General features: G+C 45.1%; 2 protein-coding genes across 3 annotated transcripts in view; one reads left to right on the forward strand and one right to left on the reverse strand.

Moving 5' to 3' along the window:
* Positions 1–18,134, forward strand: part of LOC135920179 (ankyrin repeat domain-containing protein 50) — a 116,392-nt gene that overhangs the window by 40,425 nt on the left and 57,833 nt on the right. For both annotated transcript variants that reach the window (XM_065454327.1, XM_065454326.1), the window contains 2 exons: positions 11,302–11,625; positions 17,012–17,172. In XM_065454327.1, coding sequence (XP_065310399.1) covers positions 11,302–11,625; positions 17,012–17,172 — 485 coding nt within the window. The remainder of the gene's footprint in view (positions 1–11,301; positions 11,626–17,011; positions 17,173–18,134) is intronic.
* On the reverse strand, positions 3,402–5,626 carry LOC135920200 (uncharacterized). Its single transcript, XM_065454364.1, has 2 exons — positions 5,545–5,626; positions 3,402–3,883 (listed from the first exon to the last, which is right to left on the reverse strand). Exons 1-2 carry the CDS (start codon positions 5,624–5,626, stop codon positions 3,402–3,404), a joined length of 564 nt encoding a protein of 187 aa, XP_065310436.1.

Raw genomic sequence — 18,134 nt, forward strand, 5'->3', positions numbered from 1 at the left:
GCGCATGCTATCAATAGAGAGCGCACGCTATCCTCAGGTCTCGAAGGCCATGCCCACTCTTCCTTTACTCACAAAACGCTCCAGGAGATGCCGTTTTCTCGGTCAGCACTATCATCGTAATCGCCTAGTGTGGAATCTTCTTTTTCATTTCTTTCTTTCTTTCTTCTTTTCTTTCTTAAGTTTTGGTTACCATTCTGCACATGGTGTGTCCACAGAGCAAGTGTGTCCTGAGACGTCGCATCTTTGTGTGTGTTTTTGTGGCTTCGCATTTGTGTGCTTGGCGCCACCTTCTGTGCCACCTCCTGTACAGAGAGAAGTGGTGCAAAGAAATGTGGCTTGTTTTAGATCTCTATGGCAATCGTTGTTGGCGAAGATTGCCAACATGGTGGCGCTCTTGGCGACTGTATATGGACACGATGTTACTCTTGCACAAATCCAAAGAAATCTGATTGCCTCCAAGTATAGTATGAGGCAGGACATTATTAAAGATTTTTTAAAGCCTCTCTAAGCCTAATAAATTTTTTTACTGAACTAATTTTTCGGACTGTTCGATTTTTTGGACTATTTTTCAGTCCCTGCGGGGTCCAAAAAGTTAGTCGGCCACTGTACATGCATAATATTTTTCTACACTTTTCATTGAGGGCGGCTGGTAGTGTATAGTCAGACTTCTTAAAGGGGCCCTCGAACACTTCAAGCCACAGTTTTTTGGTTGCAGATTGTGTAGATTCACAGTTGGAGAGATAAATGTAACAAGAATGGTAGTGAAGGGGTACGCAGTACGCGTCTGAAGTTATTCAGCTGAGAAATTTCAAAATACAAGAAAAAAAATGCATGCCCTCAACTCAAGTTTTTCATGGCTTTCTGTTCCCATTCTTCTCACAAACTGATGTAACCCCTCACTGCTGATAGTAAGAACCCGAAGTGCCTACGTAGCGGAAGTTCACAACTGCCTACATGTTTCGGTTACTCTGGTGTGCTGATGGCGCCAGTCGAACAACCTGGTACTGTGCGACGTCTCTTTTCTTCAGTTCAGCTTTAGTTCAACGCAGCACTGCGATCAACAAAAAGTGTGCGGCAATAACGATGCACCAAGGTGTGAAACCTGTACCACAAGAAATACGTCCAAATGAGGCAGTGAGGCAACAAGGCTGCTCATGAGTGCATAAAAGCAAGAAGAGAAGCTCTTGTGCTTAGGTTAGTACACTCTCAGCAGTATGCCACCATACTAGAGGCGAAACAGCAGCCAGCGCCCCTACCCAGTTTTGTGGTTGTAGTGATTTTTTTACGGTCATATCTGTGTGCGTCAATATAAATATCATGCCAAACAAATATAAAATCAATTCTTAAATCATTACGTTCTTGCTTCAACGCAGTGGTTATCTGCGAGTTAATTTTTAATCCGTCATGGAGCAGTGAGTTCCGACATCAATGACGGTTTTGATAAGTGCCACTGGGCGATGATGCAGCTGGCAGTAATGTAGTGATTTGTTTGCGCGATTAAAGTAATAAATATTTCGCTGCTTTGAGCTGTGCCAGAAGCATCTCCAACCGAAAGATGGCGTCTTGAAAAGTGTGCTAGGGGCCCTGAAACGAATTTGACAATTTACAAGCATACCAAGTTGTTAAGGTGGGTCCTCCTGATCATTAAGTGACATGTTTAAGCACTCCGCGTAAAGCATGTAATTTATTATAAGGTATTAAAAATGTGCTCCGCTACCGATTGCAGTGGTGCCACTCTCCTGAGCTTTCAACCACCCCGCAACAATCTACATAGCTGGTGGACATTATGTCAGTTTTGCGAGCTGTCCGATTGACTACCTAGGTTGCTTCATCGATTATTTTCCAGCTTTAAGGGGAACAAATGTTGTTCGTAATAGGTGGAATGTTGGTTAATTCGTTTCTATAACAAGGAAAGTAACAGGAAGAGAATACACAACAACAATTTATCACTACACTCAAGCGCTTCCAGCATGCAGCAAGTGTTGTCTGCTTGTGTTACAACGTGTTTCATGTTGATAGAAGCTGTGCAGTCAGTGTTGTCCTCGAGGTTTCTTTTCATAAGGACCATGAGTCACCCTTGTTGCATTGTGGGTTTCCAGCCTAGCTACTGGTGACATTTCAAGCTGCGGCTTCATGTCCCTCTGCAGTGCAACAGGTGAGCGGAGTGGCTGCAGTGAATCAGGCTGTCGGTATCTGATCGGCGCCAGGATCCATGCGTCTGTGGCCGTCACTTCACGCCGGAAAATTACTACCACGATAGAGAGGAACTGAATATTGGTATGTGCAATTCAAAGACAGGACAGAAGATACACACAGAGACAGGACAAGTGCTAACTCGCAACAAATTTTTATTCTGAAGACTTCGTCTACTTAAGTAGACAACATAGCAGGATTGCGCAAGCGCACTGTCCATCAAGCCAACCATTGCATCATAGCAAGAAGCGTATAGATCACAGCATCATTTCTAAAGACTGCATCTCTTTGCTACGCAAAACAACCGACATATCGCTAATACAGGCACTTCCTTTCTTTCTAATATGATTTCTCCATGACTTCCATGATTTCTCTGGCCAAAGCATTGCCACTCCTGCCTAGAATTTGAATACTGGAAGGAATACCGGAAAGAATGGTAGAGAGATTTAACATGCCTGGCATTCTGGTAAACACAGGAGAACTGGGCATTGTGCCAGATAAGCGGAGGTGCAAACGTGAGCGGCCTGCAAGGTGCAGCCGCCTGGTGACACATAGCTCAACTAGACAAACACCGAGCTAATATAGCAGTAACCATGTGTGTTCTACTTTGCTGCTGGTGTTAGTTTTCAGCAGCAGTGTAATCGGGAACACTAAATTTGTCTTTTTAAATGTTTAAAATGTTTTACACTTGGTTACAGCAATACAAGCTCTGTGGTTGGCTGGTTGTGTATGGCTAGGGAGGAGGGTAACTTGTAATCATCCGCAGCTGTCTTAATAAAAGATGCTTCAATTAAACTGTAGCGAGAATGCTTTTACTGTAGCTATACCCTACACTTCTGCAAAATTTTTCCAGACTGTTTCAGGGACCCTTTAAGGGAAGCCTAGAGAAAAAAGAAATGATAGAGTATCCTTCAGGTGTAACAACATACCAGTGTTGTGGGTGTCAGAGCTGGTGTTAGAGAGAAAATAATGTAGGCTGTCACAAATTTTGGTGCTCTGGAAACAGACAGGACACAGTGTAAACATAGTCAAAAACATATACAGTCGAACCTCGATATATCGAACAGCGCGGTGATTGCAAAATAGTTCGATATAGCCAGAATTCGATATATAAAATCACGTAGAAAACGCGTCAAAAACTAGCACAAATCAATCAATGAACCAATCGTGGCGCAATAGATACTAACATGAAGCTTCAAACAAAGTATTTATTTAGTTCGCTGAAAGTACTGAAGCAGCTTAGCCTGCTTCATATTGGCAACCGTGTGTTTGACCACGGCATCCTCAACATAGTCCAAACGGTCCACAAGAGACAGTCCAGTCCCTTCTATGGCGCCGCAGTAGCGGCGTACAACGGCCAAAGCAGCTACAGCCTCAGTTGCAGTCGGGAGTGGGGCAACATCAGCGCTTGCTGGATCAGCCTCAGCAGCGTCTTCGTTTGGCCGCTCAGCAGTCACTTCTGCAGCGATCTCCACGTTTGTTAACTCCGCCACTGTTCCGGTGCTGTCGTCACCGCCAACGAAGTCCTCAATGCACATGCTGTGTGGCTCAGCACTGACAAAGCGCTCGAACTGGCTCCAGGTTTCTTCAAGCTGGCATTCTTCCTCTGTGCCATCCAACGTCAAATCTTCGGTTGCTTCCTCGGAAGCTTCAATGTGGGTCACGAAACCCGCATGCCGAAAGCAGTGAACTTCTCGGCGCCGAGAATGAACGCAAAGTTCTTGGCCTTCTGCTGTAGCATTGGTCCCGATAAAGGAATATTCCGGCCCCTTGCGTCGTTAAACCATTTGTACAGCGCCTTCTCGACGTCTTCAAAGGCAGCTTTGCGCACCCGCCGCGCGCCTGAGTGCTGGTTCTGTTCCGCCTTGGCCTTTATGTCACTCTTATTTTTCAGCCGAGTGCTCAAAGTACACCTTGGGATGTTGAAAGCTTCGGCAACGCTCGACTTCTTTTCTCCATTTTCAACGCGCTGTATCACTTCCAATTTCGCAGCAAATGTCAGGAACGTCCGCATCTTTGCGTTTGCAGCCATCACACCAACCACGACAGGCCTACGCCACACACACGACTGGCGTAGCACAAACGGCAGCACCGAGATGCACGTGTTATTGATGTTGTCAAACTAGCCAACCTGGCCAAGCCACGGCCACGCCAAGCTGCCGCGTGTGTACGCCGCTACATTCAAATGGCGCCCTCGGCGCAACAGATGTTGGCAGCTGTCGTATGCAGCAGTCTGAAACGGCCATCGCGCCGCCGCTATCTTCGAGAGTGTTGCGGGAAAGCTCGCCTCCTGTCAACAGAGTGCACTTCGTCTGGGGCGGCGGAGTTCGATATATCCATTTTACATCCGGCCCCGTTCGAAATAAAAAATTAAAAATGCATGCGATTTTCCACGTGATATAGAAAGTGTTCGATATACACAATAATTTGATATATCCGTGTTCGATATATCGAGGTTTGACTGTATCACACGAAACGACTAAAATGAAAGAAAATGAACCACAGTAAAAGCTTGTTGATTCGAATTGCATGGGGATGCTACGAAAAGTCGAATTATATGAAATTAGAACTAACGAAAGTCGGAGAAAAAAATCGCTCAGTTAAGGCGCATGTCTCGCCAATAGCCTGACACAGCATAAGCACATGCGTGCAGGCGCTACATCACGTTGGCGGGAACAACAACGTCTATAGTTCGAAGCCCTGGTGCAGCCAATGTAACTGGACGCGGCCAATGTGGTCCAATGTGCCTGACGTTGAGTTGGCTCTTGCTCCATCCGTGCATTTCTAACGCTGACTGCGCCGACCCACAATGCATGATGTGGAGAAAAAAAATGTTGCAGTTTCACCCAAAAGGTGTAGCATCAATTGCGATAGCAAATTAGTAGATACCTATGCGAAGTAAGGACAGTAATTTTATCAACTGTATTAACTTGTAAACATTCGCTGACTAACTAAATTAACAAGCATGGTGTCGCACACGCACAGGTAAACATGAACACATCTCGCTCAATGACCGTGGAAACTCGCAGAAAAATGCTGGAGAGAGGAATTGACCTTTGTACATCTCTCGCTTCAATGTGAACGAAATATAGGAAGCACAGTGCGTACGAAGCTACTGAGACTATGTGCACTCTGTAAACATTGCAGATCACTTTGAAGACGAAGCGCGTGCGGGCATGCACTTTGGCCATGTCGCAGATCGCTTTCAAGATATGGCACCTGCATGGCCGCGCCGTTAGCTGCAGCTGCCGAAGAACTCCCCCGCTCCCTTGCTTCACCACTGTGCCCCCTTCCGCCCCGCCTTCCTCGCTCGCTCGCACATGCGAGATTGAGCTGCATTCGCTGGCTCACCCTCGCAAGCTTTCACTTGCACATGCAGCATACGTTGCATGGCGGCAATTTTATTGCCCTTGGACTTTATAGGGAACCTCATGGTGACGCGGATGGCAGAAATGTGCCTGGAGTGTCTATGTGATTGCTATCGCAATAAAAGGTGTCCACGCCACTTTGCCGATGCTCGTTGACAGCCGTTAGAAGTGTTCAAAGCGGCGCGTGGGTTGGGGATCGTTCTGCACATGCTCCGAAGGGAGCAGCCGACGGCGCGTGTGTCGAAGTCTAGAGGGGACAGCATTTCGACTGGTGCAGTGCAAGCGACGTGGGGTGACTGGCCGCAAGTGATGTGTACCAAGAATGTTGGACTACAAATGCATTTGCGATATGAACCACAACCTTCTGTGATATTGGTCTCCAGTGTACTTTCGTAGCTGCACCGGCTGTGCACTGCTGAGCTCCAGTGTACGTATAGGTGGCATCGAAACACATAACCCAGCAATGCTTTCTTATGAGTAATAGCCACGAATCTCAAAGGCTATGCTTTTTGGTCATGCGAGCGCCAATAAACGTCACGGCCGTAGCCTCTAAGATATAACATGAAAAAAGAAAGAGAAAAAAAAAACAAAAACATGCAGCGCCATGTTCGCGTTTTTATCTTGAAGGTCTTGAGAGAGGGAGAAGCGCCCTGCAACAGAGGTGTTGGCCATGCCTGGCCAGGCGCAAATGTATCTCTCTTCAGTCGGGCCTAAACAAAGGGCTGCAGATGGAAAGAGCAAAGCTGCGCAGCCTGTGCAGCAACGCCAGCACCGCTAGTGTGCTCCAGCGCACTAGCACTCTCCCCATTCATGATGGCATGGAGTTCAAATTATCGGTGGCGTTGCGGATTTTAGTGTGAATTAGCTGGATGCTTTACATATTGCTTTCAATACATTGTTGGGTGGACTGCGGTGGTTACTTCGAATTATCTGAATGTTCGAAGTAACGTGTTGTGAATTAATGAGCTTTTACTGTGTAATGTAATCCTACACATCACATATCCTATACGGTAATATCCCTAAACTAGCTACATACAGTCAATGTCAGATTTTTTGGATTGCCTAGAGACTGTGAAAACATCAGAAAAATAGGGTAGTCCAAAAAAAAACGAATGCATGCCTTAACTGCATTCAAGGGCTCAAATCTCCACAGCTGCACTGGAAATAGCTTTAAAGGCCTAAATTATTATATTAATAACATAATAGATTTAAGTATAAGTAAAGGCCTGCCAGTACAATTACAGTAGAACCCCGCTGTTACGTTCCTCACTGCTGCGTTTTCCCGGCTGCTATGTCGTTTTCATCCGGTCCCGGCATAGCTTCCATAGGATCCAATGTATAAGGAACCTCGCTGTTACGTAGTAGCTGTGAAAACGTTCCCGCATGATACGTCGCAACGTAGTGCCCCAAACCCGCCTGGGCTAAAGTAGGCAACGCGCTCCAACCGCCATTTTGGCTTTTGACGAGTTTTGGACGGGCTTGGCCGAGCTTGGCTATGGAACTGGCTGCAAGAAGCCACACGCCAGTTCGAGAAGCCGCCACTAAGTGGCCATTCGTGAAAAATGCTCTCACTATCATCACTGTGATTATGGTCACCGCATGGTTTTTCGACGGGTCGACTCACGGAAGAAGGAAACTCGGGAGAGGCTCTGACGTCACTCTTTGTGAAGCTAAAGTGAAGCCGGAAGTTGGCGTTGCTCATGGCGTTGCTCCGCCTATCGGGTCAGCTCTCCCGTCTTGTTAACATTTTTCGCGAAACCACGCCGCGCCGCGCGCAACCGGGCTGCTCGGACGCGCGCGCTCCGCAGCAATACTAAACAATCGTTAGCATGTTAGCATGATTATGCCAAAGAGGGCAAAATTTCCCGCAGATATTCCTTCGTCCGTTGCCATTGCCGTGGTGCGGTGACGACGAGGAGCACGAGCCGCATGATGCCGGGGAGTTGCCAAATCCTAGCTTTTGAGAAACCGTCGCGGCTCTGGACCTCCTTCGCAGGTACGTCGCACCTCGCAGCGGCGCTGACAGCAATGCGGCCTTCCAGGCTATTGAGAAACGTGTGGTGATTTCTAGCGAGCGAAAGAAACTGCAAGCCACCATTCTAGACTTTTTATAAGTTCTAAGCGCACTCTGTGGAAATAAATTGTCTATAGTTGAAGCTGCACTTTTTTCATTCATTTTCGGAGCTTTCCTCACTGTTGCGTTTTCCCGGCTGTTACGTTCTTTTCCCCCGGTCCGGTGAAAAACGTATGAACGGGGTTCCACTGTATTAGGTGTCTCGGTGGTGTCTCGTCTTAGCACTCTTGGTATGTGCAACTGCAATCGGAGTGGAAGTAGAGATGCGCGCTACCTGCCCCCCTTCTAGCACGCCCACATCTCCCCACTCGTCCTCTTGCACACACACAAAGACGGCGTGCGCCCTCTTTGCCTCCCTCCCTTGTGCGTGCAAGATGCCGTCGCACCAACTCACCATCCGTCTTGACTCAGCCTTGAATGCTTTCCCTTGCGCCTTCAGCATACAGTATGCAGCCGTGATTTTATCACACTTAAACTCTACACTGAATCTCATGGACACTAATGACAACGGCAGAAATTCGCCTGAAGTGTCTGTATAATCTCTATCGCAATGAAACACCTTATCGAACAGCTGGAAGCTTGGTAGCGAACATCGAAACAGCTGTGCCTTAGGACAGCATAAAACTATGACAGCTGCCAGCAGATCGGTATGCAAGAGCGCTGGTTCGAGGCTGTAAGATTATAAAAGTGGGGGCGGTGGTGGCTTCAATTAATGCTGTTTCAAACCTGCAGCCACAGCAAAAAGTCAGAAAAATCTGACTGTTTCAAGTCGTAGCGTATGTCAGCCCGACATGTCGTAAGATGTCAGCTTTCATGGTTCTGACACGGTGGTGAGATCAGCCTCCGTTGCGAGTGACAGGGTTGCAACTCTGCCGAGACCAGCGCAGCACTGGAGACAGGCTTGGCCAGGTGGAATATGCCACTGATGTGGACAGGGAGTTGCCTCTGTGGCACTGAACAGTGGCCGGTGTCAGCAAATGGCATGTAGAAAAATGCTTTGTGGTCAACAAAATTCTCTAGTACAACACTTTTGCTTGACAGTATCATAACTGCACTTATTTAATGTTGTCGTGAAGGAAAGGGTAGCTGCTCAACAGGTTCAGAAACCAGTGAAACCTTTATACATGTTGCAATACCTTCAGATCCTCAAAAGAGCTGCTCACTGGACACACTAGTGTCTGGTATTGGCAGGCATCTGTTCACAAGCCAAGCCTACAGTGACCACCACTCACATGTATCTTCTTTTTGGCCCAAAATTTAATTTTTCAGCTTTCAACCTGTGCTTGCAGCAGGAAAAATTTCTGCCACAAGCAAGTGGAAATTGCTGCTGGTTGATGAGCTTATCAAAGTCTTTCGAGAGTTCTGACATGGAAGGAGGTTCTTCAGAAACTTTTGTTGTTGAGTACATATCTGGGTACCTTGGTGTTGAACATTACTTGCTTTCTCTAAAACCAGAGTTTCAATCCAGTTTATCATTGAGGCATCTGGATGGTACTCAACTACTTTAGAATGAGGACCTAAAGACGTTGCCAGGCTTGCTAGTTAGTCAAACTTGTAGTTTAGAAACCATGTTTTTAGGCACTAGCCAGTTTAGTAGCAGACACAGAGATGTCTGCCTGGCGGCTGATGTTGCCCAAATGCATGAAGAAACAACACAATGTGGGTTGCTGATAGTGTCGGGTAGCTGTAAGCATCGACAGAAGTCCTGCGACAGTGCCCACTTCCTACTTTTGATATGCTTCACTGCACAGCAAATATGCTCTACCGCAATACCGTTTGCATTCTTCGCCACATAACGCGGCTGCACAGTGGCGAAGCTCATTAAAATAACCAACAGCAATTTTTTAAGCTTTTAATATTTTGAATAGTAAAGGTGGCCTTCGAATTGAATTGGACAAAACCGATTCGAATCAAATATACGAATTTTTGAATGCTTGCACACCACTAGTTGCCGGCCATCTCCAGGTTGGCTCCTCTCTGGAATACATTTGTCCTGTTCCGAGTCCACAACAATGCCACAGTCAACTGCCTTCTCCTTTTCACTTCCTCGTGCTTCATGCATCACGTTCCCCTTGTCTTGATAGTTTCTCTTTTCTTTTAGTAAATGTCTCGAACTTTGTTCCGCTGCCCTGCATCATTCTTCTTCACATACTTTTTTTAGCCTGTGTTGAGCCCTGTCATTCATGACATAGACATCAGGTACAGCTGTCGGCGTGCCACCTATTCTTCAGCACTGTCAGTTGACATAGTGCCGGTGGGTAAGCTAATTGGCTGAGGCTCTCAAATTCAAGAAATTCACCATATTGTCACATCAATTTCACCATTTCTTCATTCAAGAGAGAGAAAGCAAGAAAAGGAAATGCAGGGAGGTCAACCAGACAATTGTCTGGTTTGGTACCCTTAACTGGGAGTAAGGAAAAGGACGAATAAGAAGATGAAAGAGGCAAAGAATGAATACTGCGCATGCAGAAGAATGCGCAAGAGTATAAACGGTCTCTAAAGCCAGTGCACTGATAGCCTTTTATGCCAGCGATGGACTTGGCCACGGTCCAAATGTCTTTTACTCAGAAAATAGTGTCAACTCCATCTGGTTTAAGGTTGTCTGTAGAGAGAGGAGTTGGAAGTCGTAGCGAGGACAGGTGCTCAATAGTTTTCTTGCACCAACAGGAGTCGCACATTGGGCTATCGGCCATTCCAATATGGTTTGAGTAAGCATTCGCAAAATGCCACTTATTCAATCAAGGAGATGCAATGAAGGCACAATCAATCCCTATTGGACAACACAGCGCAAAACCTTTTTTCTTCACTTTGTTCATTTGTTTACTTGTGCAAATTGTACTTCATCCTTTGCATTTTCACATCGTAGCCATCAAATACACTATGGCAAAATTGGTCATGTTTGACAGCCTGCGAACAACACTAAGCTAAATGCCATTATAGCTGTCAAGTGCAGTGCAAACAAAAGCATAATTAAGTGCAACTCCTGGTGTTTTTCACTGTTCCTTTGGTTGCTTGCATCATTTTTTGTGCTTTGTGACTAATTCCTATCTGTGCTTTTATGCTAGTGAGGCAACAGGCAGCAAGCAATTGGAGCATTTACATTTTGGTACATTTTAGTGTTGTATAGGTGCATTCATACTGTAGATCTTTCTCACTTGTGGCACTATATTTTATTGCTCCACTAGCTATGCTGTATCGGAAAGGAACTGCAGCATAAGGAACTCCCTTCTTCTCCAAATGTACACATTCCAACGTTACAATATCAGCTTAATGTCCAGCATGCTGGACTGGCACCATGATATCTATGGCCCTGTCCCCTGTGAGTGATGTGATTCGGCTAGCATTTGCTGTTGGGACTTCAGAAAGCAATGTTCTGAGCTTTTTAGTTGTAATTCAGGCCCCAACTTTTATTGAGACCTTATATGAAGATGCTAATTCATGATGTAGTAGCCATTATGCATGCAGTGGTTTATGTAACCTGTAACCAGCTAGCATCTAAATAAATGCAAAGGTGGAAAGGCAGGCATGGGTGAAGTGAATCTATCTTTCTATTGTTCTTGGGTCTACTAGGTGGCTGTGATTGATCACCAGCTTACTGAAATGTTCCAGTTTATGAAAGGTAACTGTTTCAACATGTTTTTTTTTTTTTGTCTGTGTCCCATGCAGCGGCGGCAGTTCTTGCGTGTGCAACCGGTTCTGCATGTGCTGCTGGCAGCTGCGCAGCCCTTGACAGCAGACGAGCTGTTTTTGTGCCTGTGGACCCGCAACCAGCTGCTGACGCGCGATGAGTTCAGCCGACGGTTGACGCTGCTCTCACGGCTGCTCGTGGAGCGTGAGGATGGCTGCTTGCTGCTCTTTCATCACAGCTTCGCTGAGTGGCTGCTTGATGTGAAGCATTGCACCCAGAAGTACCTGTGCCATGCGGCCGAAGGGCACGCCATGCTCGCCATGATGCAGACGCTACGAGGCCCCCAGCTGCCACCTTCACAGGTGCGGTTGTGTTGTGCCTTGACAACTGTCCCACTTTCCAGGTCAGCTTAATTGGAGCCAACAAAATAACAAATTTGTCATGTTCTCTATCTGCACATTTGTTTTGTTCCCTCTTTTTAAAGATTGATTTATAGATTACTTTTCCTGTGTACATTTTGCTTTTGTATCCACCATTGTTTCATGTTGTTTTCGGGTTCCTTTCATTACATGATAAGCACAATTTTTTTCAATTTTGGTAACGGGGAGTATCATGATGCCATTAGCTGCAGCATCCAAAGAATAGCACACAAAATTTCATGATCTCACTTCTCATGCTTGTAGAGAACTGCATTGACGTCTTGATTATTATTTTTCTACAGTGCCTCTTCCACATTTTATGGTACAGAACTGAGTGGAACATCAATTTGTTTTGAGAGTTTGTCGAGACAGAGACAATACTGTAAAACCTCATTAATATGTACCTGCCTAAAACATACTTACAGTTAGGACGTAGTTGGGACGAATTCTTGACGCTATCTCTATAGAGCTTAACGTAGTGGCTAATGGTATAAGTTGTGGCTCATCACATGCCTACTCGTTAGTGCTTGCTATGGCCACATTTTGTCGCACGAGGTGAACTGTACCACCATCCCTCATGATATGACTGACACTGCCTTTTCAAGAAGCACATGAACCAGCCTACCAGCGATGCAACTTTGGCGTAGTGGTCGCCTGAGGAAAAAAAAAACAGCCACCTATAGGGAGGGGGCACCTGTAAGAGCTATTGCTGCCAACCCTATCGCTTCTTCACCTATCTGCCTGGCAGCACGTGGAGTATACAGTCGATCCAAAATATATCGAACTTGAAGGGGATCATGAAATAGCTCCATATATTGATAATTTTAAATATGAAATATGCATATATGAAGCTTATCTGAAACTTCCACAGGTCTCTGACACTTTGCCAAGATCGTGAAAAGCGAGAATTCACCAGTTTGTGAAGGCCGTGTCGAATTCACAAAAAACTACCTTGTTTTTTTCTTTCACACGAATGTTGCAAGTTGCTTGCGCAGTGGAGTGGTTTTTGATCACAACAATAACTCTAAAAGCTTGTGTCGCCCGGGCATAAGACCGCGGTACCCCTTGGGAGGGTTGAAGTCCTTGTTGCGTGCTTTTATTCTGGATAAGGTAGAAATACATGTAGTCTGGAGGAAAGTGAGCCTATATATCTGGATGTGCACCATGACGCCATCAGTGCACTTGTACTGCGAATCACGTGTGAATGTTACCGAGTGGTGTGTCTGTCACAATGTGCTGTTAAACAGCTGATCATCATACGTCAACAGCGAGTTGACTAGGCAGACTTTTGTGTCAGGTTTCGGAACCAGCTTCCTGTCAGAACCAGTCGTCCTCGCTTCTCGACCACCCTAAGTCCACCCATTTAATTTTTGCATGCCGTTAGGATGCCTCACGGTATGTTTGTTCTTGGCCCTTACGCTGCATCAGTGACTGCCGACACTGCCCAGACACTTGGATTTGAAAGTGGCTTTCAGCTTGCAAAACATCCGAGTCCATTCCCAATCGTGTGTAATGCCGCAAACATGAATAAAATACATTCAGCGCAGACCTGTGAATTGTACTGTGAAGAGCCTTGTGCGCTGCTGCCATGATGGTGGGGGAGAGGGGGAGGGGGCCTTTTGCATATGGTGGGCGGTGGTTTTGTTAAATCTAAACATTAATGTACAAATCTAAGTGAGGATTTGGATTGCATTCGTTTTGGCCACTCGCAAAATTCTAAAATGCCATTCGCGAAACTGAAAGCCCGTCTATACAAGAGAATTCGGCGGCACATACATCCTCACTCTTTATGAAAAAAAATTGAGCGTCATTTATGCTTTCATGTGAAACATGCATATTGGACCGAGAGGCTTTTCACATACTGGAAGCAGAGTGGCGGTCTCGCCGATAACGAATGGCTGTAGTTTGCATGAGTCATCCATATGTGCCATGAGAGTGAGACACGTACCCTGCTCATTTTTTCTCCGTACCATGTACTGCCCTTCAGTTTCAGTCTGTTGTTTACGGTATCTGTCAAAACAGCGCCGTTTCAAATTCCTTGTGATCAAATATTTCCGGCGTGAAAAGTAATTGTATCGCTGATAGGAGAAGCATGCTTGCAGGGGTGTGATGCAGCGCAGCATTCAATATATCAAATGTGGCAGTGAATGGGAGTTCTATGCAAGCGTACTTTTGCATGGTATTTCCAAGGGGATGTTACAACTGTTCGATTTGAACAATAGTTCGATATACCTGAGTTTGTTAGGTCAAGGATTGATTGTAGTGCATAGTGCTGTAGGAAGCGCATGCTTTGAATACGCAACAACCCAAATGTGCCACTATTCTCACCGAGTGTGACCGGTCCAAGTGTGTGTTGCATTCAGAAACGAACTGCATTGGCTCAACGTGCGTCATGCTGTACTTGTGCACTTCGGGCATGCGTGGCCAGGAGCAGTAATGGTGGTCGATCATCAGCAAAACATAATCTTGGATTCTTTCTTTCCTCGGATGCATTTTGGAGCTCTCGCACAGCACTTAAGTGTCCCTCATTTGCTTTTATGTTACCATGCAGTAGCACAATCACTAAAGCTAGCAGACATTTTACTGAATGTAGATTCCACAATAGCACAGTATATCTAGGCACTCATTTAGAAAATGTATGGGCATTTGGTAGAAAACTAACGTAGAAATGACATTAAAGCTCCTAAACAAAATAGAAATTTAACACACACCCGATTTTTTTTAGGAAGGAAATCCGGCAAAAGTCTAATATGTGTTGCACGTTGGCAGCCGGTTTTCTAAAGTCCGCTTTGTGGCAGGGTATTTTAAAGTCGGCATTGCCGCAATTATGCCGTAAAGCATACGAACGTCGGGAAAGTGGTTATGGTTTCGTGTCCTATTGCACTGCGCAGGCAGTCTTCAGCCCCAAAAAAAAAAAGGTGCACATTAGAATCAGGTAAATGCAGTAATCAGGACAGGCTGGAAATAGGTGTTTTTGACGAGAAAAGACTGGTGTTTAACGCATTCACTGTCCCCTAAGCCCTGCTGATACAGATGCTGCCACTGAAGGGGTCGCTATTGGGGTCAGGCACTTGCATGCTGACCGCTCAAGTTTGAATTATTCAGTGAAGGCTAATTTTAGGATAGAAATAACAAAACTTTTTGCCCATAGAAATGCATGGACATTGGCTAGGAGCTTCGGTTGGGATTGAATTAACCAGAGGCTGTGTTCAGATAAGGACAGAGCAAGGGGAGTCCAGACTATTTTTAATTTTCAACTAAACTTTTATATGAGGTGGGAAAATGTTTTTGTAGAAAGGAATCAACCTTAAAGGATACTGATGGGCTAGTTGGTCAGCCATGATATTGAAGCAGCACACTTACATCTGACCTGAACACGCACACATAGAAAGGACATACACCAGTGCTTGTGTATGTCCTTTCTATGTGTGCGTGTATGTGTTGGATGTAAGTGCACTGCTCCAATATCATGAATCAACCTTCATTTTGCAAAACTTGGCACGGATTTCTTGAAAGAAATTCTTATTTCACTTAAGGTGGAAAAGAGTGTTTCAATGACTTCAAAAAATCCTTTCTAAGTTTTGACAAAGGTCGATTCTTTCTGCGGAGATGTTTTCCCACCTCATGAAAATTTATCTGGAAGTAAGAATAGTCGGGATCCCCCTTAGTCTGTCCTAGTCTGAACACACTTCGGAGTTAAATTAACGGAAGTCCACTGTATCGTTTCAGTACTTTTTAAACTGTTAATTTATTACGACCTTTGTAAATAGGTTACTGTATATTGTCACCTGTGTTAAAAAAAAACTGGCGGTGTTCACGGCTGGTTCAGCACTTACGGAGATGGCGGTTGGTCCTAGATCTTGAGCAGAAGCGAGCCTACTTCCTCTTCTCTTCTTGTTTGCTTCTTCTATCACAAATCGCACAATGCCCCAGGTGGCAATATTATGTTTACTGTTTTACAAACCAGACTGTTAAATACTTTACAATACTTATGTTATTCATAATGGCAATTATGTTGCATACCCTGTCTAATCAGACTTTCTTTTACAGTACTTTGTACCCCAATCCTGTGACAGGCTTGTACATAGTGCTTGAAGTGCACAGTCTAACTCTGTTGATTCGATCCTGATGGGACCAGCGAAACTGGCTGAATTATCCAGTGGTTCAAATTAATTAAAAGGCACAAAAACGCCGAAACTCGTTGTTGATTCACTTAGCAGTACTAGCCTTTAAAGTTAGCTTCGCCGCAGTACAGCCGTGTTATGCGATGAAGCATATTAAGCATACATGCGCATACATACATGCACCATCTCCAGTCACAGTATGAGCACCGAGATGCCCCTAATATGAACTGGCAGGCCTTCAGAGTTTTAGATAGACCTCCACTCTTTTGCTGGCTTTAAATGTGCCTGCAACTTTCTCAGTTCTTTAATCTTACCACTTTCCTTTCCGCTAACTTTCCCAAAACACAGATGGTTTTTCTCCTCTTCCCGGTGCACAGCACGTGCCCATGCTTATAATTGAAGGAACTTTTACTAGGCTTCTTTAACGGTCTCGGATACTAGACACATATGCCTGCGAAATGAGGGCTCACATCGCAACAGCAATATCAGAAACAGCCCTGAATAGCTGCCAGTATGCTTACTAGGCATCTAGGAGCTTGTACTGTACCACGTACCATGTCCCGTGGCAGTGGCCCCTTTTCAATCTTGATATGCTTCACCGCATAACACAGCTGTATTGCGGCGAAGCTGATCAGTCAAGTTCTAATTGTTCGTCGAATGCCAATTTTGAGATTGAAGCAACAGAAGTTGGAGCCCATAAATATGTATTGGTGCTGGCCTGGACCTTCAGTCAAGATTGAATTAATCAAGAAATCAAATTAACCGGAGTCGAATTAACAGAAGTTTACTGTACTTAAACAAACAAACAAAGCAAATTTAATATTCTCAGCTATGAGAATGTGAGATGCTATGTGGCAGAGCTGTTGAAATCTTCTATCTTCTTGGAATTTTAGAGGGTTTTGAGGAAAATCACAGGAACTTCATGTAAGAAAAATTACAAGTGACAAGTTTTGCAGCAACAATATCATGTCAGCTGATTGTATGAGACATGAGCTAACACTCATTATACCCTCTTCAATATTAGAAATGACGTGTGTTACCCTTTGTAGACTGATTGCAGACACTAGGCACCTGCAAAATGCATATCATGCTCAGCTCATCAGCCACAAACTCAATCAGTCTTACCAGCTGACCTTTTTAATTAGGCGCGCTCTGAAATCAAGTTCTACCATTATAAAAGTATGCATTTGGGGTTTTGCATGCAGGTGCAAGACCTGGCTCACCACTTGCTGCGGCTGCCAACCTGCGATGCTGTTGAGCCCCACCACCTGCCCCTCTGGCTGCTCTACTCGGGTGTGCCATTGGAGTGGGCATTCTGCCCTACTGTCGGCAGCGTGGTCATTCCGAGGGACCCAGCAGTGCTCAGGTAAAGTGCCACAATATGAGATGCAGGGTTGGCTCTAGTGTCTGTGCATAGGTTTGGTTTTTAGTTACTGCTGTCTTTTTAAGAGGAACTTTACTTTGGGAACTTTCCATCTAACACATGAGAATGAAGAAATGGTCTTTCTCACCATCCAGTGCATTGACTTTCATAAGGTTTCTGGCATTTGAAAGAAGCCGAACTCTATTCTAATAAATTGCAGAGAGTAGATATTTGGGCCATCACTTTTCTAAAACAGAAGTTGCTGAATAATGAGAAACTGAAAGCTATAAACTGAAGCGTAATGTTTACAGCTGTTTAACTATCTTACTGAGCCCAAAGAAATCGAATAATTGGAATGGGATCGATTGGAGCATTGGAATTCTTCACGGCTGCTGTCATTTAAACATTATGTTGCTGAGTTGACCAAAGTGCAAATTTGATGCTAGTTTCAACACTTCCTCCTGTTGAAGTCTCCCCAATGTGCCGAAAATTGTCAAATCTGACAAATAGTTCAAAGTGCAATCGTCACTTCATTAGGTGCGTAGCAATGTTTGTGGAAGATGCAAACGCTTCTGCCAGGTTCCTTGATTTTCTGATTGGAGGTCTATACAGTTTTAATGATGTCTGAAATATCGGTGCATGTTCAGTAGTGCATGTTGTAATCATGATTATGTTTGATTAACCTTAAGTGTAACTTAATTTTTTAATTGTGAGTTGCTATTATCCATCAGCATTTCGACAGCATACGTACAGATGAGTCCATCGTTAGAGGGAACGCGCAAGTGCGTGGCTCATGCGCAGTGCAGAGCCATGTACAAGAAGCAGTGAAAACCAAGCATACGCACCTCGTCTGCTGCCAGACCACCCCTTTGCTTCGCCTGTGCGCTCTTGATCTGCGATTGCTATGAACGTGATTTAACGGCAAAAAGTTGCGCTTGACTTGCCAGCAATCTGGATGCTAAGAG

This window comes from Dermacentor albipictus, chromosome 3 (assembly GCF_038994185.2).
Source record: "Dermacentor albipictus isolate Rhodes 1998 colony chromosome 3, USDA_Dalb.pri_finalv2, whole genome shotgun sequence".
NCBI classification, from domain to species: domain Eukaryota; kingdom Metazoa; phylum Arthropoda; class Arachnida; order Ixodida; family Ixodidae; genus Dermacentor; species Dermacentor albipictus.

What these genes read in the sequence shown, in the direction of transcription:
- LOC135920200 (XM_065454364.1), bottom strand. Translation starts at nt 5,626, where the DNA reads ATGAGGTTCCCTATAAAGTCCAAGGGCAATAAAATTGCCGCCATGCAA. An exon ending in GCAAGTGAAAGCTTGCGAGG is followed by an intron (nt 3,884 to 5,544) that starts GTGAGCCAGCGA and finishes GGCGCCGAGAAG; the next exon opens with TTCACTGCTTTCGGCATGCG.